Genomic DNA, 24,066 nt, shown 5'->3' on the forward strand with positions numbered 1-24,066 from the left:
TTCCGCCAAGTCGCACATGCACATAATGGAATGTTTTTTACCTGATATTAAACATCCACTTGAATTCAGCACCTCCACTAAGCACTACGAGTACCGCCTCAAAATCAGGGCCTAGATTTTCGAAACGATCGTAGCCCTAAAATTATCGTAAAATAATCATAAGGAAATTGAAGGCTATCGTAGCCCTAAGATATCGTAAGATTGTCATAAATCTAAGATAGCCCCACACCTGTCGTAAGTTTATTTTATCTTAATCCAAGATGGCGGCATACTTTGCTGTGGATATTTTTCAAACAAATTATCTGCTTTACGTTCAAACATTGACATTTCATATTGTTAATCTGTGTGATTCAAATTGACACTTCAAAAACACGAAGAATGCATAAAAAATTTCACATCAGAAATGTTCCTAATCATGACAGCAATCTACATAACTGTTGAGTCGACAGCTTACAATATATTTCTATCCGAGTCCATGCTGAAGAAGTGTGAAACAACTTACCTTTTTGATAATTTGGGATAATTTCAATCTACATGTGTGACGAAGTACAAAACCATAAGCGTTTCGCATCAGGTTCTATATCTAAAATGATGTTGGACAAGCAGTTTTAACAATTGAACATAACAAATACAGTGTAGTATTTATTGATTTAACAAGGAAATACATGTGATCAAAATATGTGTATAGTATATATGTATAAAGAGTATATGTAATCTTTTCTAGCAAAAGTAATTGTATTTTCTTTCGTTTTAAAAACAACACCTAGGTTATCTATATTATTGAAAGACAAATATTTGATAACAAGTGATTAAATATTGTCTGTTGAATAATTGCATTCTTTGAAATTAGGTGATTAATGGCATAGCAATGTATATACATATTTTGACAGCAAAAGTTAAGCACATATTTTTTAATCGTATTTTTTAGATTGGCGAAAAATCCAGTATAAAAATGCGTTCCCCTGCTCGTTTGGGTTTTAAATGTTCATTTTGAACACTATCCAAAATTCAGTTTCAAATATATTTTCACAGAAAATGTGTATTGAATGAAATTCACTGAAAGACATTTTCACCACAATAATATTTGAATTTTGCATTCAATGGACCGATTTTATAAAAATAATTGATGTTGGTCTTTTTAAAATTTAAGTGTACATTAACCTGTTAAGAAGATAAAAAGATATATATACTTGAGACCAATCAGAGAGTAAAATCACTGTAAAGGATAGGGTCAATGAATAAATAACTATTAAAGGACCCTCAGCAAAGCCGCCAAACGTCATTGTACTATGTTCTGGAATAGATTTCACACATTTACAATGTAGATATTTCACTCATCAGCCAGATTAAATCAAATCAGACACATCTGTTTATTAGATCCACTTAAAGTAGAAGAATAGAAAAGGACTACATTATATGTATGCCCAGGTTAACTTGTGGCGTGTTCGAGCAGACAACATAACTTGACAATTCCTAAATTATCTCCCTTTGTAAAACGAAAGAAAATTAGTGTCACTTTCAAATTTTGAAAAGAATTATGGATCGATATAGATAAAATAAATAATAACATCATCTAAATACAAATAGCTTGATATTGTATTTGAGTCATTGGTTTATTCGTGAATATATTGGATATATAAATAACAAAAACACTTAATTTAAACATATACTACTCAAAAGAAGTTAAAGAACACCCCCAATTGGAAGGCAGTGAGTTGCAATACGCACCAGCCATGACAGATTAACTGTAGCCATGTGAACAATCTGGGTGTTCCTTAACTTCTTTTGAGTAGTATACATTGTCATTATATCTCGCTCGTGGGTGCACTTGCCTCCTGAACATACATTGTCATTATACCTCGCTCGTGGGTGCACTTGCCTCCTGAACAATTTTTGTTTTGTGTGTTTTCAGGTATTATGTTGGTGTTTTCTCTTTAAACTTGACCTTTGACATAAATGCAAAAACAAGCAGTATTGTCCAACTGACCCAGTATTCATCACGTAACATCAGACTTGAACACGCATCTTAAATGCTGAACGCCTGCTAGCGCCGTTCGATCAAAAGTCTCGTCTAGTCTTTGTCATTTAGAGTAACGTCCCTTGCCTTCGTCATTGACATTGTACGCGATGCGTTGACATGAAGTTCTGCACACTCGCGAGGGGACCATTTGAAGGGAAAATAGTGAAGTATCTTTTTATACATTTGTTCAGTTCTAATAGCTATAGCGTGGTAACACTGCACTTATTGATTGTGACATTTATTGGGTTTGCCAAATGCCTTTGCTTGATATTTGTGTTCGGGTAGTCATGGCATCTTTTATCATAAAAAGAAAACGTCTACATGTAGGACATATGTAGGTTTGTACTGAATGTCACTCAAGTAATTGCGTGTTAAACAATGTGACTTGACAATGTGATCATGAAATCCGTGTCTTTCATCTTGGTTGTTATTGTCAGCAGCTGGGAAGTCCCCGTGACGTCATTGGGGAACACCCTGCTTTTTCAATCTCCAAAACAAATGCATTCTCTGTCAGTGCTATGATAGGTATCGTGGCCCTGAACGATTGGCAACAGGTTTACGATAGATTCGAAAGTATATCTTATCTTAAACTTAAGATTTCTTATCTTTGAACGTAAGTTGTTAAGATTTATCAGAGCTAAGACCGTTTCGAAAATCGAGACCCTGGCCTGTAATCTAACACGCGAGAACTGTCCAATGAAGGCTGAGAGTAGAAATACTGGTATATGCTGTGCTTGATTGACAATGACAACTTTGAATTGTTTGTAAAGTGGTGAATGTTATCAGTCTCTGAACTATATTGAAAATCGAAAAAAGCAGTGGGATGGGTTTACATTTAGACTATTATATTATTATTCTGAAACAAGTACATTTTTTACTTTTTGTAGTAGCACTTGTAGTATGGCTTATCCATGACAAAGGCTACACCTATAATAATAAGAAGAAAATATATTTTGATAACAACACTTTTCACTGTTTGATTTATCCAATTTTTTAATTACAATGACTTTGGTTTCTCCAGATAAACAGTATATACATTGTGTACTTTAATTCATTTCTGTAAATGAAAAACGTCATCACCACAGAGTAATTATCGATTATTTGCCGAAACAGATTCCACTGGGCAAAATGGGGATGAACACCATAAGGAATGGATCAGTGAAAATCTAAAGCTATTGTGTCACAGTTAAGGAGAGCAGAAAATAGCAGAAATATCGCATTGTTCTCGACGTGTGTTGTGCCCTTAAACCTATAATGGTCTTAAGTCTACAATATTCATGAGTGGGCGTGGCTTATGTATCTCCTGCAAAACTAGTAGAAATTTCAGAAACCCTGATAAGATTCCAGGGAGTAGGTTAACATGTTGTCCCTGAAAAAGATTTATCATGCTTGTAACATAAATATGTAAAATAAAATCCAAATGGCACCTAGAACAATGTTTATTCATCAGGCCTAGGGCTAAGGCAATTAGGACTTGCCAAATCATTTTAGACTTGAGTTGGTTTCCTTTCTCCATTTATTCTTATGTTTTCTGAGAGACAGGGGTTCAGGAATGTGCAGTCCTCTTTCTGGATTAAAAAAACACGTGAACAGAGATTGTGAGACACTTTCATTCATTCTGTACTGCTCAACTACGGTCCTCATACATGTAGAATATATAACAAAGAAACAGTAAAAAGTATTACATACAATTCCAGGTATTAAAGTGACACAATTTTTATTTCCAAACAATATATGATATGATGCCCTATTTGTATCAAATCTTTTTGGATATTTGCTTCAAATTCAATTCAACACTTATAAATTAAACATTTGGCAAATAACAAAATGAGATGAAATACATGATCAATAATGATATTTTCCCTTATTCCAGATAATACAAGCAGAGCATCCAGTTGGATATGAACACATGTGAGCAGTTGTCTGTTACCCAAGACCAAACTGTTGAAAAGTCTGAACAACATGACATTAAAAAAAACAACAGATAAAATACTTTCTTCTCCAACAAGACATAATCTGCATTGATCATGATCTGACATTTTCATCAGAAAGAAAAAGAGATTTGTTGGTATTAATCGTTGAAGATGTCTTCAATGGAACTATCTACGTCTCAAGTAACTTGAAATGCTTTGACATAAATTTGGTCCCAGTGAAGATTTTTTGAAAAGGTGCAATTGTCCCATCTAAGTTGTGATTATGATTCATTCACTCTCTCTCCCATTTCAGCAAACATTGGCAGCTTCCTCGGCACGTCAAAGGGAACTCTTAAAGCTACAGAAGGTCTTAAGTCTGCAATGATGGGGTGGCCCCTTCCTGGACCCTCCCGGCAGTCATGGGCTGTTGCATAGGCCCCTCCTGATCCCTTTGACCATGCACAATCCCATCTAGGCCGAAAAATTTCATTCACTCTCTCTCCCATTTCAACAAAAATGGGCGGCTTCCTCAGCGCATCAAGGCAACAGTCAGTGTGCACCTCAGAGGCTCTGCCAGCTTGCCAGGTGAGCTTCAAACAGCCGAAGGCACCCTAGGGGACTGGTCAAAAATCAAATCCACCTCTTTTTCTCTCTGTTTTTTTTAAAGGACTTGTGTAGACTTAAGACCTTCAGGAGGTTTAAGGGCTGCTATAGGAACCCTTTAACCCTTTGACCTTGCACAACCCCATCTAGACTGAAACATTTCATTCACTCTCTCTCCCATTTCAGCAAAAATGCCAGCTTGCCAGGTGAGCTTCAAACAGCCAAAGGCACCCTAAGGGACTTAAGACCTTTAGCAGCTTTAGGAACGAATAAACCAATGACTCAAATACAATATCAAGCTATTTGTATTTAGATGCTGTTATTATTTATTTTATCTATATCGATCCATAATTCTTTTCAAAATTTGAAAGTGACACTAATTTTCTTTCGTTTTACAAAGGGAGATAATTTAGGAATTGTCAAGTTATGTTGTCTCCTGGAACACCCACAAGTTAACCTGGGCATACATATAACCTGGGAACCCTTTCAGCAAAAGTGGGCAGCTTCCTTGGCGCGGACAGACAGTCAGCGTGTCTGTGTTGAGTTTTCCATGTGATGTGATTAAATCAAAGGGAAATTATTATAAAAACTAAAAGTTCAATGCTAGTTATTACTGTGTTTGATTTACTAGACTGAATGGATATTAAACGCAAGTGTCCTTGTGCTTTATAATAGTTTACGTTCAAACTATACTTTAATAAACTACATATGAGGATAGAGCAACAATTATTTCTTAAAGACATGCTCCATTTGCTTTTTCTGCATGGTTGAACCTTGGCTCTATTAATATCAAAATTGTATGTTTATTTAGTGTCAACTTGATGGTTTGTAGCAGACTACAAGAACCGAGTACCCGAGTTACCCACAGTACTACCCGGGTCCTACTCAGGACCAACCAAACCTGAGCTGCCCACAGTACTACCCGGGTCCTACTCAGGACCCACCAAACCCGAGTTGCTCACAGTACTACCAGGGTCCTACTCAGGACCCACCGGAGTTGCCAACAGTACTACCAGGGTCCTACTCAGGACCCACCCAACCCGAGTTGTCCACAGTACTACCCGGGTCCTACTCAGGACCCACCCAACCTGAGTTACCCACAGTACTACCAGGGTCCTACTCAGGACCCACCCAACCCGAGTTGTCCACAGTACTACCCGGGTCCTACTCAGGACCCACCCAACCTGAGTTACCCACAGTACTACCCGGGTCCTACTCAGGACCCACCCAACCTGAGTTACCCACAGTACTACCAGGGTCCTACTCAGGACCCACCCAACCCGAGTTACCCACAGTACTACCAGGGTCCTACTCAGGACCCACCCAACCTGAGTTACCCACAGTACTACCCGGGTCCTACTCAGGACCCACCCAACCTGAGTTACCCACAGTACTACCAGGGTCCTACTCAGGACCCACCCAACCCGAGTTGCCCACAGTACTACCAGGGTCCTACTCAGGACCCACCCAACCCGAGTTGCCCACAGTACTACCAGGGTCCTACTCAGGACCCACCCAACCCGAGTTGCCCACAGTACTACCAGGGTCCTACTCAGGACCCACCCAACCCGAGTTGCCCACAGTAATACCAGGATCCTACTCAGGACCAACCCAAACCGAGTTCCCCCCATTACTTCCAGGGTCCTACTCAGGAACCACCCAACCCGAGTTACCAACAGTACTACCAGGGTCCTACTCAGGACCCACCCAACCCGAGTTGACCACAGTACTACCAGGGTCCTATTCAGGACCCACCCAACCCGAGTTACCCACAGTACTACCAGGGTCCTACTCAGGACCCACCCAACCCGAGTTACCCACAGTACTACCAGGGTCCTTTTAAGGACCCACCCAACCTGAGTTACCCACAGTACTACCAGGGTCCTACTCAGGACCCACCCAACCTGAGTTACCCACAGTACTACCAGGGTCCTATTCAGGACCCACCCAACCTGAGTTACCCACAGTACTACCAGGGTCCTATTCAGGACCCACCCAACCTGAGTTACCCACAGTACTACCAGGGTCCTACTCAGGACCCACCCAACCTGAGTTACCCACAGTACTACCAGGGTCCTACTCAGGACCCACCCAACCTGAGTTACCCACAGTACTACCAGGGCCCTACTCAGGACCCACCCAACCCGAGTTACCCACAGTAATACCAGGATCCTACTCAGGACCAACCCAAACCGAGTTCCCCCCATTACTTTCAGGGTCCTACTCAGGACCCACCCAACCCGAGTTACCCACAGTACTACCAGGGTCCTACTCAGGACCCACCCAACCCGAGTTACCCACAGTACTACCAGGGTCCTACTTAGGACCAACCCAACCCGAGTTACCCACAGTACTACCAGGGTCCTACTCAGGACCCACCCAACCCGAGTTACCCACAGTACTACCAGGGTCCTACTCAGGACCCACCCAACCCGAGTTACCCTTGCTAGCAACCTATGCTAAATAACTTGTTCATTTTTATGATTTTCACATTACCATGAGCCTATGATGTGCACTTTTTATAGTGAGTATGACATTCCATTACAGTTCTGTATACCGTATTCTAGTGTTTTAAGTAAGAATACTTGGCACTAAAATATGGACCATTTCTGCAAGTAGTAAACATTTTGAAAAGTTATTTCCCAAGATGTGATCCTTTCCCTCTTTACAATCAATATGATAACCTGGTATTCTGAAAAACTGAAATAATACACAGAATTAAGGTGTACATGTTTACACTGCCTGACTGTTTTAGGCTTTAATTACCATTTATACCACAATATGATCACATTTCAATGAATCTTGTGACTTGAAAGGCTGACATGGCAGTCATTATGAAAAAGAGTAACTCTATATGCAGTTCATTTTAAGACTATCACCATGTACCAGCTCCACAATCAATAAGAAAGAAATAGTTCTGAGTGTCTGTTTATTTGAATTTTCCTAGAATCATGTAAATAAGATTGTGGAAAATAGATTATTAGTCATTATTCTTTTGTCAGCATCAGCAACCAAATATGACGTCTTGTAGAAGAACGTTATCACAAAATTTCAATGAACACTCTAGAACTTATTGGGTGTTATGTGTTTTGAACAAAACATTTACTATTTCTCTTCTCTGGCTCAGCCTAACATGTGACATGTACATCGCTCAATAAGGGTGAGTTTCTGTATCTTTGGTATTGTGTTCTGTAGGATGGCTAATGTACATCGCTCAATAAGGATGAGTTTCTGTATCTTTGGTGATGTGTTTTTGTAGGATGGCTAATGCACATTGTCAATACATTTAGTCAAATGAAAGAAAAGCCTTGTAAATATGATTATGGGTATTATGTATGACATACAGTTGAACATGATGTAATAGGTTTGATTTTAATGCATTTCAGGTACAATGTTCAAGAAAAAGAAGTATTGGTGTGATTTCAAAGGAAAATGACGACTGCCCTAGATGAAAACTTGAAGGAGGTGATATTACCAAGGATAGTAAGATTGTCAAGTTTTATCATGTCTGCCAGAAAATACAGAAGTTCAATTTATCTTTGAAAGAAATTCACAACCAAGGGGAATTCAGACAAGAGATTATTGATGGGGACAGGAAAATAGTGATATCAAAGTCAGAACTGGATAATGTTATATGCAAATTTTGCACTGAGTTGCGGGGTTCTGGAGCAAAGCAAATAAGAATATTGATAAACCAGTATGTTGCAAGCATTTCTCAGGAAGCCATACAAGACTTTATAGACAGGCAGGATGACAGGCAACTGTTACGTCCTAAATGTGCTAATGTCGCCGAACTAAAACAGGTGATCTCAACACCACCACTGGGGCGACACCAGGTTGACCTTGTGGAATTAACTGGAATGCCTGCAGAAAATGATGGTGAAACATTCATTTACATCTTGTCAGTGATTGATGTTTTCACAAGATTCGTGTGGCTTCGGCCTCTTTCAAACAAAAGAGCCAGTTCAGTGGCCACAAAATCTACTTTGAGTATTGATGGGGAAATGCAAGAATATTACAGTGTGATCAAGGCTCCGAGTTGAAAGGAGCAGTCAACCAACTCTGCATCTTCACACATTGTGTCCATGTAGGGAATCGAACCCGGGTCTTCGGCGTGACGAGCGAACGCTTTAACCACTAGGCTACCCGACCGCCCCGTATGTGACAAATGACACCGTAGGGGCAGGATAGGCTAACCTTCACGAACACCTGCTACTATCACTATGTTATATTGATTCATAACACATGCTTACGATATTGTTGAAATCTTACAATGGGCCAAGCTTTTAGGAGATGTTTCTTATGATTATGGAAATTGTTTTTGTTATTTATTTCATATACATGATATAACACATGTGTGCACTTTTTACCTTTAGATTGGTTAATAAGGCATTTTTAAGTGAAAATGCCTCATCTGTTTATTATTTAGGTGTTAATCTGTTTCAGAGTGAATGATCACACCGGGATTGGAAAATCCATCTTGAATTTGATCACAGCAAACATGCATTCGTCACCACTCGCCCCTTTCCGTAACCTGAAAGAAGACTCGTCCCCCTCTCGATGAATGTTATGTGCGAAAATACGACAAACCAATCAGAATGCGCGTATGGCTTCAAGTACATCGGTCAAAGAATCCCTCAGCTATAATTTTTGATTTTACATACGTCTTGTATCTAAAAATAAACCCAAGATACAGATAAATTTGTTCAATCATATTTTATATTAATTTAAGTCTGATGTGTTTTAAATATTATCAGGAATATATAACATATAGGGGAAAAAATATGTGTGAATCATTACGCAAAATGGCCGCTGAATTTGAAACAGCGTTGGCGTATGCCAAAGACAATATTGACATCAGTTTTAAATTAAAGGACAAGCAAGAAGAAACTTTAAAAACAGTGTTCGCAGGACGTGACTGCATAGCTGTGTTGCCAACAGGATATGGGAAAAGTCTCATTTTTCAACTTTTGCCTTTTCTTCTCCAGAGAGATCGGCCAGCTCCAGGAATTGTCATCGTCGTCAGCCCCCTGAATTCACTCATGCAGGACCAAGTCATCTCACTCTGTGAGAAAGGAGTCAAAGCCTGTTTTCTGAACTGTCAAGGTAAGCAGGTACATATGTCATGTCTATAGGCCTATATGTTTGAAATGCTGACATGAGTCAATATTTTATGGTAGAATCTAACAGATAACCGTAATATGTTCATGAAAAAGGCTTAATAAGCGTTAATTAAAACTTGACTGTTCATTGTTCATCAGCATCGTGATCTATCATGAAAAGATGCATAGACTTATATACAATTGTTAACTGCAGTTTGATCAGTTCACACATTTATTATTTCATCATAAGTATGATGGCTTCATACTTTGATGAAATAATAACGAAGTGTATATATTTTAATGTTGAAATTAGATGAAGCTTTTGAATGGTAGTCCGCAAGATTTATCTTTGGACATCGGTTCCATTCCGGTCAAAGGCAAACACATCGTAAATCCTTATTTATTACATGTATTTTTATTTTGTGATTCAATCTCATATTTTGTTTAAGTATTATTATTATTATTATTATTATTATAGATGTTTTCTAACAACTAATTACTACATTGCAAATAAAAATACACACAAGTTTTTCTGTTTGCTTTATGATTTGTTAATTGATCAATTACTTTGCCACGTAGGACATAAACTTAATTCAACCATATTACTTTCAGGATATGCTGGCAACACATTTAGGATAGTCACCCGGCATATTGTAGGAGATGAAAATGATAAACTAGAAGAGGGTGATGGAGAACCCAGTGAGACCGATGTCCATGCACCTGTACATGTCAGCATGGCTGACTTAAGAAAAGGTGTATATAACCTTGTGTATGCTCATCCTGAGACTTTAGTAAACAACAAGACTGTTGGAACAATGCTTCGTTCCAAAATCTATCAAGACAGTGTTTGTGCAGTTGCCATTGATGAGGTGCACATGATATCTGAATGGTTGGTTATAGTGTTATTGTTACTGTTTGTAAATAACTACAAGTATGTATGTTAAAAAGGAATCTTAAGCACAGTGATAAGTATTTACAATTGTGAAGAGACCGCCTCCGTGGTCCAGTGGTAGATCGTCCGCCCGGAGAGCGGAAGGTCTGGGGTTCGATCCCCAGCCGCGTCATACCAAAAGACGTTAAAAGATGGTACTTGTTGTTACCCTGTCTGGCGTTAGGCATTAAGGGGCTAAAACAAGGACTGGTCAGCTCGGAGTCAGTATACTGTGTCTGAGTGGGATATTCATGTTAAACTGCGGCATGGTATCTGAGTGTGCTAGCACTATAAATCGGCACCAGTCCGGACTAGTACAAGCAGCCACACACACACATACACGTGCATGCACATTGCTATATAAGTGCAATAATCTTGGCCGTGACGTTAAACCCCATTTCACCTCACCTACAATTGTGAAGCATACATAACTATATGCACTGTTTTCACAGGGGTCCCAAGTTCCGGACAGCTTTCCATAAGCTATCAGAAGTTATCTGCATTTTCCCCGACGCTGCACACCTTGCTCTGACAGCCACCGCCACACCTGCTGCTGTTAAGACACTTGCCTCAAATCTTCAGTTCACAGATCATGGATTGGTTACCATCAACCCTGATCATCCAAATATATATCTTGAGGTTAGTGCACTTATATATTGAAATTGCTAATAATCTTGACAGTGAGCATGGTGATGCTGAATAGTTTATGTATATATTGTACCAATTATCCGACAAGAGCTATATACATATTTGGAAATGGTGCATTTATTACCATAACTTCCAGCAGCTGCTGATCATGTTAATGTGTTGTCATAAGGTAACATTGTGTTACAAATTACATGTGTGTGTGCAGAGGATATAATGATATAAACTATTAACTGTGCTGTGTAAATGATAAATATGTTGAGTAAACATACATTCTCTTCAACAGGTTAAAACAAGGCTGCCGAATATAAGGAAGTTTGACAAGTTAGATGACCTAATACATCCTCTAGCACAAGAGCATTCCAAACTTGCCGATTTCCCAGTCACAATTGTATACATAAACAATGATGCAGACCTAGGCTATTCCTACCAATATGTTGCAAGATACCTTGGACAAGATGGGTATTTACCTAAAGACTGCCCTACTCCAGAGAATAGGTTGTTTGCTCAGTTCCACAAGGACTATACAGAAGCAATGAAACTTCACATTATTCAGGAGCTCAGGAAACAAAGTCCGAAATTAAGACTTGTTTTAGCTACAGTGGCTTTGGGTATGGGATTGAATGCCCCAAGTATTGCTCGTGTGATGCATTTCCAACCACCAACAACCTTGGAAAAGTATTTCCAAGAAATCGGCCGTGCTGGTAGGTCCGGACAACCCTCAAGTGCAGTCTTGTTTTACAATAAAAGTGACATTGCAGCGAACCGTGAAGACATGACAGATGCAATGGTGCAGTATTGTGTCACAAAAGAATGTTTGAGATTGCACCTGGTGTCTTACTTTGGATTTGACTCAGTATTGTTCAATGGAGATTCTGACCATTGTTGTTCGAACTGTAGAACCAAGAAAGGCTCTTGCCTTTCATGAATGTATATGAGGATTTTCAGAGACTGTACTGTATGTACATTGTTTTGCTTTTTTCTTGTACATGATGATCAGGAAATAACAAGTTCATGCAATGTTTGAGCAGACACTGAAAAGATACCAGGGTTTACATATGTTTCAATTGTGGTCCCCTGTTTTAGGTCATTGTCGTTTTTTGCTAAATTGTCTGGAGATACAATGTATATGACATTGGATTGAAAAGGATGGTAACATCAAGAAATATTGTGGGCATTTAATCTATTTACCATGTGTATCTCATGACGGGGATATTGTCAGGTCAAATTTATTGGTTGTGTCTTTCTAAAATGTTATGGTTATCTGAACATAATTCTGTATTTGTAAGTCAGGATAAGCTGAGTTGTGACCTGATAATAAACAGTGTATGACCATGTTTGAGGTCTGGTTGAGAATGTATGATATGGCCATGCCCAGCAAGCTTTGACATCAACTTCTATCAAACAATTTTCATGGGAGAATTATTATACTCTCAACCCTCAACATGCTCCACAGGAAGAACCTTTGAAGTTTCTATGATTAACCATTGTAGTCTGAATGAATTTTCTGTTTTCAGATTCCTGACAATGAAGATATTTATCAGATGTATGCAACATACTGATCAAATTACTGCTATAACCTTATGTTAGCCAGTAAAATACCTTAAATGTGCAGAAATGTGCAGAAATTTGTTGTCTAAAGTCTCTGGGAACAAATACTTTCCAAAGCCCTGGTGATTTAGGTAGAATGACACCATTAAAGGCTAATAACTAGCAGAAACCTGTTGGTTTTCCACTTGGATTCATTATTTTTGGCAACAGTAATCTTGTCCAGAGTAATAGCGTCTGTCCTGTCACCAGATAGTACAAGCACAAATAATAATTGCACCTTTGCTCTTTGCAGGTCACTTACTTTCCAACCAACACTATCATGGCACCATATGCTTTTGAAAATAATTGTTATTTTACAAAATAAATATTATGAGTATATTCGACTGTCGACTGGGATAAGTCATTGTCCTAAGCTGGCATTATGTCATAGTTTGTCTCTCCTGTCACTGTCTCTGCTGTCACCTTAAAAAAAGTGACAGGACAGACATAGTGTTCAATAAATGTTTCAACATATATATATATATATTAAAAGACAAAGAAAACATGAATGGTAATTTATTTTGTATGGTTGCTCGTTGCATGAAAATCTGAATATTACTAACATTTGGGTCAATAAACACTGATTACACTGCACAGTAGATCTTTGGTAACAGCACAGACTTTTAATAGTGACAGCACAGACACATTTTCAGTGACAAAGACATTTCAGGATTTTATTTTTTTTTATCATGTTGAGAAATAATGAACAATTATTCATTTTACTCGTCCTTTGTACATGATTAAGAAATGTAACATATTTAGCAACTCTAAAGGAAAGTAATGTTACATAATCACTTCAAACACTGTCTATGAGAGTGGAGGTGTGTGTGTGCTGACAGAATGAAGAGTCTGAATGATTATGAGATTCACCAAAAGACAAGTAAGGAAATGGTACAAAGTTCAGATGATATAGATGGAAAGACAAAAGGAAATTACCCAGCCAGTTGATACAAATGAATGCCTGGGGAAATATGTTGTCATTATGTATAACATATCATATCTTGGTTCTGTTGAAGATATAGATCAAGGTGATGTTTTTGTGGAATGTATGCATAAAATGGGAAAGCACAGGAATGCAAATTGTTTCTTCTGGACACGCGCAAACTTAAAGACAAATGCTGGTACCATTTTGAGGACAAAGTTAGCTTGGTACCAGAGCCTTCCAAAATATCACTGTCCTCTGACTATAATACATATTAAGCCTGCACACTTTACACTTATATTCAATAACTGTTGTTATTTATCAGCTCAATAAAAACATTTCAAAAGTGAATTCTGATTTGTTGTTTTTTCATAGGCCAAAATGTTACTTTTTTAGAGAATGACTCATATATGAATTTGGTTCCTAAGGAGGATGTGACAGTTGAAGTCCTAACCGGAATCACCATTAACTTTGTACTTTTTTCACCTAGACCCACCATATGTTCAATCTTACTGACTGTGCATGAGGGATTGCCAATGAAGTCAACATCTGTGTTCCAAACTGGAAATACTCAACACTTTGTTACGAAGTTATAATAAGGTAAGGAATCTTGATAATGCAGTAAGAAATAATGTCATTGGAAACCTCTTATGGCTGATCACATCTATATTTATTATTCTTCGTCTTCGGTTTCACAATCTCCATGCTGCAATATGACCCCTTGCTTCAGTCTTGTCAAAGTGTTTGCAACACTTGTCTTGAACAATTCCAGATTGAAAGTATAGGGAGACTTGCATATTCCAGCAAAGCCAGATAGGTCTCTTCCTGGTGTTACTTTCCATGGATTGTTGTTTTTCAGTACTGATAGAATTTCCAGAATATCTTCAGTTTCCGATCTTTTGTGATGCCTTGACACGAAGTTTGTTGTATCTGTCATGAGTAGTAAATTGTCCACCACACTTTCAACTACTGGGGCTACCTTAGATATCTTTACTATGGACTTCTCTGTTTTGTTTGCACCTAATCCACGGATCAAGTCCTTTAACACTAATACTTGATTCTCTTTTTGCATGTCAGATGCTTTGTTGTGCCCTCTCCTGCCAGTGGGATTTACAAAAGAGGCAGCCCTAACTTTCAGAGACTTGCGTGGAGTCATCATGACCTCTGTTTTGAGGATGTAGTCCAGGCACTCGGTCATGTATTTTGACAGGGATGAGTGTGAATAAAATAGTGGTGTCATGAATTTCAAGACGATGTTGCAAAGTTCAAGGTTTCCCTCACTTGTAGCCTCTTGCATGCCAAGAATAACAAAATACCAGTTCAGGAAATTCACAGCGTAATTGTGCAGATCATCATTCATTGATGCATCCTCTTGTATGGTAACTGGGGTGGTGAGACCAGGAATTGTAACGGACACCCCATTCCTCACTTGTCCTGTAGATACACTAATAATGAATCTGTTGCCTGGTGTGTGCACTGTCACCTTGATCCATCCATCCTCAACGGGCAAGGTTAGTTTCCTGGTGTTCATTCCAATGATGACACTGATATCTGCTGTCTTGGAGCTCGATGTCTGAAAATTGTAAAAAAACAAATGATAAGTGCATCAGTTTAACTTCTGCAGAGAGTCCAACAGAATTATGCAAGCTTTTGTTTTAGTGGTATAGACCACACTCTGCAAAACAAGATATTTAATTGTTCAAGAGTTATATATACTGTTAATCTTGAAATTAATGCAAGTGTGAATTAAATACGAATAAGGTGAGTGGTCTTTGCTTGCATGAATTAATTTATGTCTCATTGCACACTTTATTTGCTGTTTGGTTGGATTAAGGTAAGGATAAGTATCATTCCACTGGGTGGGGTGGGGGAAGAGCCTTATTGATATTGATTACCATTTTCGCCTAGCGGTCGGCAGTCGTTATATTTTGAGACGTATTAATTTCCAGATTTAAAGTATGTATATGTGGAAGCTTACAACTTGTTGTTGCAGTGGTCGAATGAACACAGAGTCAATGATGTCATCCATGAACTTGTTGAAAACTTCTTCCTTTTTGTTGCTGTGCCACATCTTAATGGTTTCGGGCATGTCTGGGTGATGTGGACTGTCATTGATAGTTTGCATGTTCAACTTTTCCATTGCCAGATTCAGGAGATAAGAAGTACCCACAACATCCACAAACTGTTCGTGGGCCTGTGAAAATAAAAACTGACATCAGTGTCACACAGTACATAGTTCTTATCACTTTAGAAATAAACGAAGTGGGAGTTTATCGTACAATGTCTGTACCTTTTCTTCCAATACCGATTCTCAATCTCGCCCACTTTTCGGCCATCCTGTTTATCTGTATAGCCAAGCTACATATATGGGGAACATCTTACAAGACAATTCCCTCTCGAAAATAACATTGTCCAATATATGAGGTCATCAAGTTGAATCTCCAGAAATCATGTCACGATAGAACAATGGTTTATCGTTAAAAAAAAAACATTTGACTCTTCACTGTTCTTTGCTTTCTTATATATTATTAGTTTAGCTAACCAAGCAAAACATGATTAGTTTGTAAGGCTTAGTGACACAATGCTTATAAAATGATATTGAAACCATATCTTGACATCCTGGGTCATACCTTAAATCTGACCTTCACCTTGCCATTCACATTTGTTCTCTGGATAACCATCTTGAGGTGACATAGCGTACCCTTGTCGGTACCCTTATCGAGTTTCAGAAATTTCTTGCAAAGTTTCTGGATGAAAGAAATTCTGAGATAATTCTCTACTAATAATCAGTTATCAGCACACCACATTTATATAAACTGGCACTGATCAATACTTCCAGTTTATCATCTGAATTCATTATTCAGGTTGATCATTCATTTATTTTGCCTTAAAACAACAAGTTCCACAAACATGTATCTTGACTTTGGAGTATCCTTGCAGCATATTCAGAAGCATGAAATATATTCAACAGTTAAAATAATCATTTCAGGGGTTGAAAAGAATATGAAAAATGTTACTTGACCAAGGGAAAGTATGACCAACAGTCTAACTTGCCATATTTTGAAATGTACTTGTCCAAAATCAAACCAATAAATTAAGTAAAATGTTACATCTACAGAACTGAGAATCAGAGATAATGTTCCCTCAATATTGCATTAATTCGGTTTAAGCGTGGTAACGGGAATGCATGGCTCCCAAAATTTAATTACATATTTAATAAACTCAAGTTTTACACTGACACAATGTTTTTCCCCCCATCTCTGAAACCATTATCAGCTGATACTCACGATTATATGTCTTACCTTTGTGGAATGACTGTATTCATTAGCCAATTTCATGAGATTGTTACATAGGAGATATCACATGTGAAAATGAACCAGATGAACAATGAATAATCATACCTCCAGAAAGTCCTGTAGTGTGTGAAACATTTCCACAACAACTGGTTCTAGTTGCTCAAATCTCTCCTGTTGAGTGTGGCATCCTTCCCTTAGGGCCTTGGCCCCTTGAAGACGAACTCTGGTTAGTTGATCTCCCCCAACAGGGACTTGCAAATGCTCTAACTCTGATCCTGCAACGACATAAGTATGGGTGTCATTTCCTTGGTTTGTATAAAAAAATAAACTGGTAAATAAAAAAGATTTACAATGGTTATCAAAGCTTCATTTCAAACTACTGCCTTAATGCTGTTGTCAAAAAAGATGTTATGGAGCAGATGTACATTGTATAGAGAGAAAAGTAATGAATTATTCAATCCATTCCACCTATGTAATTAATTTCTCTTTCAAATACATTTGCATACTGTGATTGTAGCTGTCTTAGCTTCTGATTATTGTGAGCTATGTTGCTAAGCAAGTAAATTACCTCTTCCTGCTTTGGCATACCAACGGTTTATCCATTCCACATAACCATCCATGATGCCAATGCAGTCTGAGTACTTGGACTCGTTCTTCAACATTATTGGAAGGATGAATATGGATGATCGCTTTGACATTTCCTCTTGATGATCATGGGGTATATGTTCTGGAAGAATGCTTTTCATCCAAGACAGTCCACTAATGTTATGAACTAATTTCCTTGCAATGAAAATTTTGAGGCAGTTTCTGAATTTTTTAATTTCTTCAGGGTTTGGGAGAAAATGATCTGGACCAATCTGGTCAGTATTTCCAATTGGAGCATTATCTGGAAGATGCATCACATTAACACGGTCCAAAACAAAATCTGAGGCAAAGAAGTGGTAATCTTTGGACTTGTTGGTCATTCTGATATCATTTGTATTGACCCTCAGATCAAGATTGTCCCCATTGATCTTTCCATCAGCTCCTGCAAAACAAAGTCAAGTCATACATGGCTCTCTCCCAAAATTACAGTGGTGGTCATAGCTCTCGAGTCTGAAAAACATTAAGTAAACAATTGTAAAAAAAAAAAAAAAATGATTGAAAAAAATAACAGTAAAATATATGGACTATTAAATGAATTTTTGAGCACACAAATGTTATAGTTTCCATTTTGTCAAAAATAACAATGATTTTCAGAACAGATCCCTGTAACTGCAAAGTCAACAATTCAGTATTTCTGTCAGTAAGGAAGCTTAAGCCATCTCTGCATTGTTACCAATACTAAAACTTGACTTTTGTAAAGTAATAATATCTTTACTTGCACTACAGTAATCAATTCTATATATTTTGTTGTTAGAAAACAAACAACACGTATGATAGTACAGATATTAATCTTTACACAAGAATAAGACATTGAATCACAAAATACATATACATGCAATGAATAAGGATTCTCAATGTGTTTGCCTTTGACCGGAATCAAACCGATGTCAAAAGATTTTTTTAAAAAAGACTACCATTCAAAAGCTTCATTACATCAAATTTCAATATTAAAAATATACACACTGTTGTTATGCACAGATCATACTTGTGAAGAAATAATAAATGTGTGAACCTTTCACACTTGTGGAGGAAATATAAACACTTAACCAGTCACTACTCATTACATTTACTCGTCAAAAGCTACCCTTTCCCGTTCCATATGTACAAATGTCCCATATCGATCATACCTGATGAAATAGATCTGATGATATCTTCCTCACAATGACTGACAAAGCTGTCCAGCAACTGATCTTTTGACTTGTCTGATAGAGTGACATGAACTTTGTTCAGCAAGGACAACAGCTGCAACATTATAGAAGACATTCAATGATTCATTAAAAGGAAGAATATGAACAATGTCAAATTACACACAATCATGTTGAGCTTTTTCTACTATGTTTCACTTTGACTTTACTATTTATTTGATGTAAATCTCACATAATGAAGGTACTCCTGTAACTACTATAATTTAGCACATGAATTCACCATATCAACACTGGGGTTTCAAAAATATTCTGATTTACTTACTTTGACATGGGAAACACTCCTTTCTAGCAAAAATCATGCTAAAACAAATAAAAAGGAAACATGAAACAAATTTATATTTAACTATCAAAACTTCACAACAATGTAATATTTGGTGTTGTCAGTTCATGTCAGATTTAGATTTGAAAACTATACATGAAATGATCCCAAAATGACAAAAGAAGTGGAATTACATTGCAACAGATGCTTTCTTCAAATTACACTGGGATTCCTGCTTCACACATGGAAAGCAACTCAGTTCGTCTTCAATAGTGTAAGGCCTATGTACTTTCATTAACTGAATTTTAAAACTGTATCCAAAAATAATATGTCCAATAGATCTTTGACAGTAACTGAACTTACACACCAAATACATCAAATACATGTAAGTCAGTATTCAAAATTCCGAAATGCTGAAACATGCTAAAGTCACATTACACTGTAGTTATTTCACTGTAAACATCATGAACATGCTCCAAATGTTTGTTCCAGTAATTTATATAAATTCTTTGTCAAACATGCTGTCAGTAAAGTGTTCCCATGTGTTAGTTAATCGTGAAAAAACAATCATTGATAATAAAATGTGCATGCATGTAAAACGATATTCTCACACACCTGTCAGGTGAAAGAATGCATGGGTGCATAGTAAATGCATTCATGTTAACCACATAATGATGTTGTCATTATAATTATTACATCTTTACATCATTAAATAACTTCCACAAGAAAAGATGGTGAATATACCAACAGTTGTTGACATACTATATTCTGGCAATGCGATCATGTTTATTAGTATCAGAGTATGCATTCTTTCAACTTTGGTCTGCAATGAAACTTACTTCAAACTTTGGCAAACTGGAATGAACTGAAAACTGTAAGAAAGAGCTAGTCATATATACTTTGTTGTTGGCATGATACTTTATGGCTGCTGTTGTGAACAATCTCTGCACTGCTGACACCTTATTATTGTTGCAGTGCAGTATCATGCCATATATTGTGGCAATTGTTGCAACCTTTGAACTTTGAGGTATCTTATCACCTAGAGCTGCCTGGATAACGTGAAATAACAACGGACAATATTCTTTCAGTTCACAGACAGCAGCAGCAAACACATTTGTGTCTGACAAGTGGTCTGGAGTCTTATCATATAATACACTCTTGCCTGGGGAACACATGATTCTAATTTGTCCAGTGAGGGCTTTGGTATCACCATCAAGTGTGACAGGTACTTCCAAAAGTTTTACTGCAGAAGACTGCTGCTCCTCTTTATTTGCGCCGGGCTGGGCTGATATCAAAGGCTTACAGTACGTGTGTTCAACTTGACACTCTTCTGTAGGTCTACGGGAGTCCAGTGATGTGTCCTGACCTGTTCCTGCACCAGTAATAGCACTGACAGACTCAGCTATAACTTCAGCCACTGTCCTTCGCCTTGGTTTAGTTGGGAGTAACTTCCTCTTGGCTTTTACCTTTGGTTTTAGTACTGTGTCAGATGGGTCTGTGCTAGATCTATCGTCTCTGGTGTCCCCCACTAACGTGTACTTTTTTCCTAGATGCCCCAGATGGCGTTCGGGCTTGTCTTTTAACACGTTGTAGTGTAGACAATATATGTATAGCATGTTGCGAAGCAGCTGATCTAAATTCATGATAATTGTTTATCTTTGTAAAACAAGTCGTACACAGAAACAAATAAGGTTGGTCTTTCTCATACAAATCTACACTGAAAAAGTCTTCCAAACGATCTATGACTGTTTGTTTGCCACTTATCTTCCGACCACTCAGTTGGAACAGTCTATATGGGTTTGTACATCCCGCCAAACACAGCTTACTTTGTGTTTTGATCGGCGTTATATCGGCAGCCATGTTGGAAGTAGTCTCACAAGTTGACAATTATTTTAGCTTTGCCCGTTTGCGCTCAGACGGAACCCGGTCGCAAAAATGGCCACGAGAGGGGCACGAGTCGCTATTCGGCTTGTCCCGGAATAACACGAGTTGGTCACGAATGAGCAAACATGGTGAAGGAGAAAGCTTCAACTGGGTGAAAAAGTTGCCAGCATATGCTAGAATACACAATGAAAGCATTCATTCTGCTCTTGGTAAAGTTTGAATATATAGCTTTAATTTAATGTGGACATATGTCACACAGAGTGAAGCACACAATGTAAGCACACAGTGTGAAGCACACGATGTAAGCATATACTTTTCAGACTGTAAGCATTCGTAAATGTAGATGTGTGACATTGAATTTTTTTAAGCATTGACCAACAAATAACCATCATGGCACAGTGAAATGATAATGGCTCATTACAGGAGGTACAACTGTTTCATAGCTGACCAGGTATTGACCAACACATAGTTTCGTGCACACTTCAGGTTACTGCAAGTTTATAGAACTCGGGAAATATCAAGATTGCCACGGTGCAGTTGTGACATTTATTGTTGAAGAAGACATGAGAAACACAGGCTTGTATTTAAACATAATTCCTATGTTAACAGGTTGTTCCCCATACAAGGCCATGCTGGGCTGCCCTCCAGTACACTTCAAGAATTTGTTGAGAGCTGGGAGTACAGTTGATGCATCCTCTTGCTCTGAAGAAGATGAGCAGTGCGAACTATCTGCAGAGAGTGATGAGGTATGGAGGATTTATGTCATTACGCATAACAAGAGGACAAACTCATCTATATACCCACCCATTGTCTAGTCTTAAATACAATGATATGTGCAATCAATTGTGACGTTGTAATTTATCAGTTTGTCTCACTTCCTTGTGGAAGAGATTGAATACAAGAGCAAATATAACATCTCCAGAAACTTTGTACAAATATCTGTTTTAGTAAGACTGTAATGATAAACACAGGTTATAACCATCTTCAAGTTTGTGAAAGCTAAGAATATTTGTATACTTGAGCACTGCACAATTAACTCATTTAGATATCATGAATTGTATTTTAGAGCATTGTTTTCAGGCAGGTATTGTTGCAGTTCTTTACAGGTACATGTAGTTACCAGAGTAAGGTACACGGTACAGATAGGGTACAAAAGTTGTAAGCATGCTGACCCCTCAAAACCGGGTGATTTTCTAATACATCTACTATCAATCCTTTTATGGATTTGTTGCAGTGTGTACTGGGGTGTCATTTAATTAGAATAAGAAAATAAATATAAATGTTATAATTGCTTCCATTCAATTCATGTCTAAATTTAGATTTTTTTATAAAAACAATTATTGGGGGAATAAATAGCAAAAGACACATTTCACTTTTTGGTGACTACATGTGTGATGTGTTTGTGAGCTACGGTGCTTAGTCAATTGTATTTACAAAAACATGTTTTTTCACACTTACCTGATGTATGTTGGGGTAAAGGAAGCAATAATTTTTATTCTGACGGATGTGCTGAATGAACCCTATAAAGAAGTCAACCGCGAATGTAAATCAACAGAATTTGATGCCAGTCAAGTTCTAGGGAGGGGTGTCCACATCACTGTGGGTGACGAATAATGACGGTTTGGTTCACACAGGGAGGATTAAAATGCCTCTGTTATACAGGATGACTGACCTGCTGGATGTGTTGTGATGATTGTGCTTGCACACTGATGTCAACACCCACATATATATTCTTTACAAGAAGTAAACAGATACAAGTAATTGGATGTATATAAGCCATGGTGACGTTTCATTTTGTAACATTAGTATTTCTTTGTGTGACAATGTGTGAATTTATTAGGGCTGGGACGGGGAACTCGGGTACCTGGGTTAGGTGGGTACTGAGTAGGACCCGGGTACCCACAGGACCTGTGGTTAGTCACAGGATATATTGTTTAATGACAAAAATTATCCAGAACTCTATGCTTACACTAGAAGTCACTAATGTTCGCATTTCTTTCTGACTGTGCACCCATTCCTTCTGACTTTTTATATGGTTGAATATAGATACAACTTAAGTGAACTTCAGTGCATGCATGGCCAGATCATTGAATACATGTATCTAAATACGTTTTGCCGCTGATAGTAAATCCCATTTCTAATCTGAATGCTATGGGTCAACATTTCTAATTTTAAGAGATTTTTAAGTATATTATTATTCCTCTCCCCTTGACCAGAAATGGGATATTACCAATAAAATTGACAAATAAAAGAATCTTTAGATTTTCTTTTGGCTGCTGATAGTAAATCACATTTCTTAACTTGTGAGCAGAATCTGAATGCTATCACAGCAAAAAAAGTGTAGGTTTCCGTTCTCTGGAAACCTTCTAGAAACCTTCCCACTTTGGATCCGACCCGGATACCTTCCGGAAATCTTTAAAAAAATTTTGGGGGTGCACATTGTTCATTTAAGTGTGAAACACATAAAGAACAGCTGAAAAATACCAAGAAAATTCAAGGTTGCTGAGGGTATCTCGAAGGTTTCCGGAAGGTAACCGGATGCAAATTTTCTTCATGTCTTGTTCCTGGTAAATAATGTTAGCCTGTGCATATCAGATAGCTGTTGTAATATTCTGTGTTATTTTAGTTGTAAACATCCTCCTAAAACTGAGATCTATTTTTGGCGAAGACTGAAAAAAAATTCCATTTCATATATTATTCTTTTCAGATGTTAAGCGGATTTAATGAACAAACATCAGTTCTCGTATAATGATATCATCAAATTTCATGTTCAGACTTCCAGTTTGTAGCGAGAAAAAGTTTAAAGTCATGGACAATGGGCTCACTTGGGCCTTTGGTCCTGGTGAGATGATAATAAGATTATTTGTAACGCTGTTATATCCAGACATACTAACTTCATTGAAGTTTGCCCCACCCTAAGGGCTTCATCCTACTACAGTGAGCTCTTCCTCAGTTACTGTGATTTTTTTATAAAAGAGATTGAGAGTTAATTTGACACTTTGAGTTGCAACCACTGCTCGTATATGTGTATTCAAATAATATAACAACTGC

General features: G+C 37.8%; 2 protein-coding genes across 3 annotated transcripts; one reads left to right on the forward strand and one right to left on the reverse strand.

Annotated features, from left to right (window-relative positions):
* Window positions 1-9,336: 9,336 nt before the first annotated feature.
* LOC124139339 (ATP-dependent DNA helicase RecQ-like) lies at window positions 9,337-12,252 on the forward strand. Its single transcript, XM_048393985.1, has 4 exons — window positions 9,337-9,642; window positions 10,251-10,527; window positions 11,022-11,208; window positions 11,501-12,252. The coding sequence occupies exons 1-4, from the start codon at window positions 9,342-9,344 to the stop codon at window positions 12,140-12,142; spliced, it is 1,407 nt and encodes a 468-aa protein (XP_048249942.1). The 5' UTR covers window positions 9,337-9,341; the 3' UTR covers window positions 12,143-12,252.
* Window positions 12,253-13,443: 1,191 nt separating this feature from the next.
* Window positions 13,444-20,798, reverse strand: LOC124128741. Of its 2 annotated transcripts, XM_048393981.1 has the most exons (7): window positions 19,135-20,798; window positions 18,795-18,909; window positions 17,591-18,049; window positions 17,128-17,297; window positions 16,357-16,473; window positions 15,705-15,920; window positions 13,444-15,299 (listed from the first exon to the last, which is right to left on the reverse strand). In XM_048393981.1, exons 3-7 carry the CDS (start codon window positions 17,985-17,987, stop codon window positions 14,400-14,402), a joined length of 1,800 nt encoding a protein of 599 aa, XP_048249938.1. In that variant the 5' UTR covers window positions 17,988-18,049; window positions 18,795-18,909; window positions 19,135-20,798; the 3' UTR covers window positions 13,444-14,399. The 2 variants fall into 2 exon arrangements, with proteins under 2 accessions (XP_048249938.1, XP_046348148.2); XM_046492192.2 differs by having other exon boundaries at window positions 18,795-20,798.
* Between the last annotated feature and the right edge of the window lie 3,268 nt (window positions 20,799-24,066).

Source organism: Haliotis rufescens, unplaced genomic scaffold (assembly GCF_023055435.1).
Source record: "Haliotis rufescens isolate VD_foot unplaced genomic scaffold, xgHalRufe1.0.p SCAF_125, whole genome shotgun sequence".
In the NCBI taxonomy this organism is placed as follows: domain Eukaryota; kingdom Metazoa; phylum Mollusca; class Gastropoda; order Lepetellida; family Haliotidae; genus Haliotis; species Haliotis rufescens.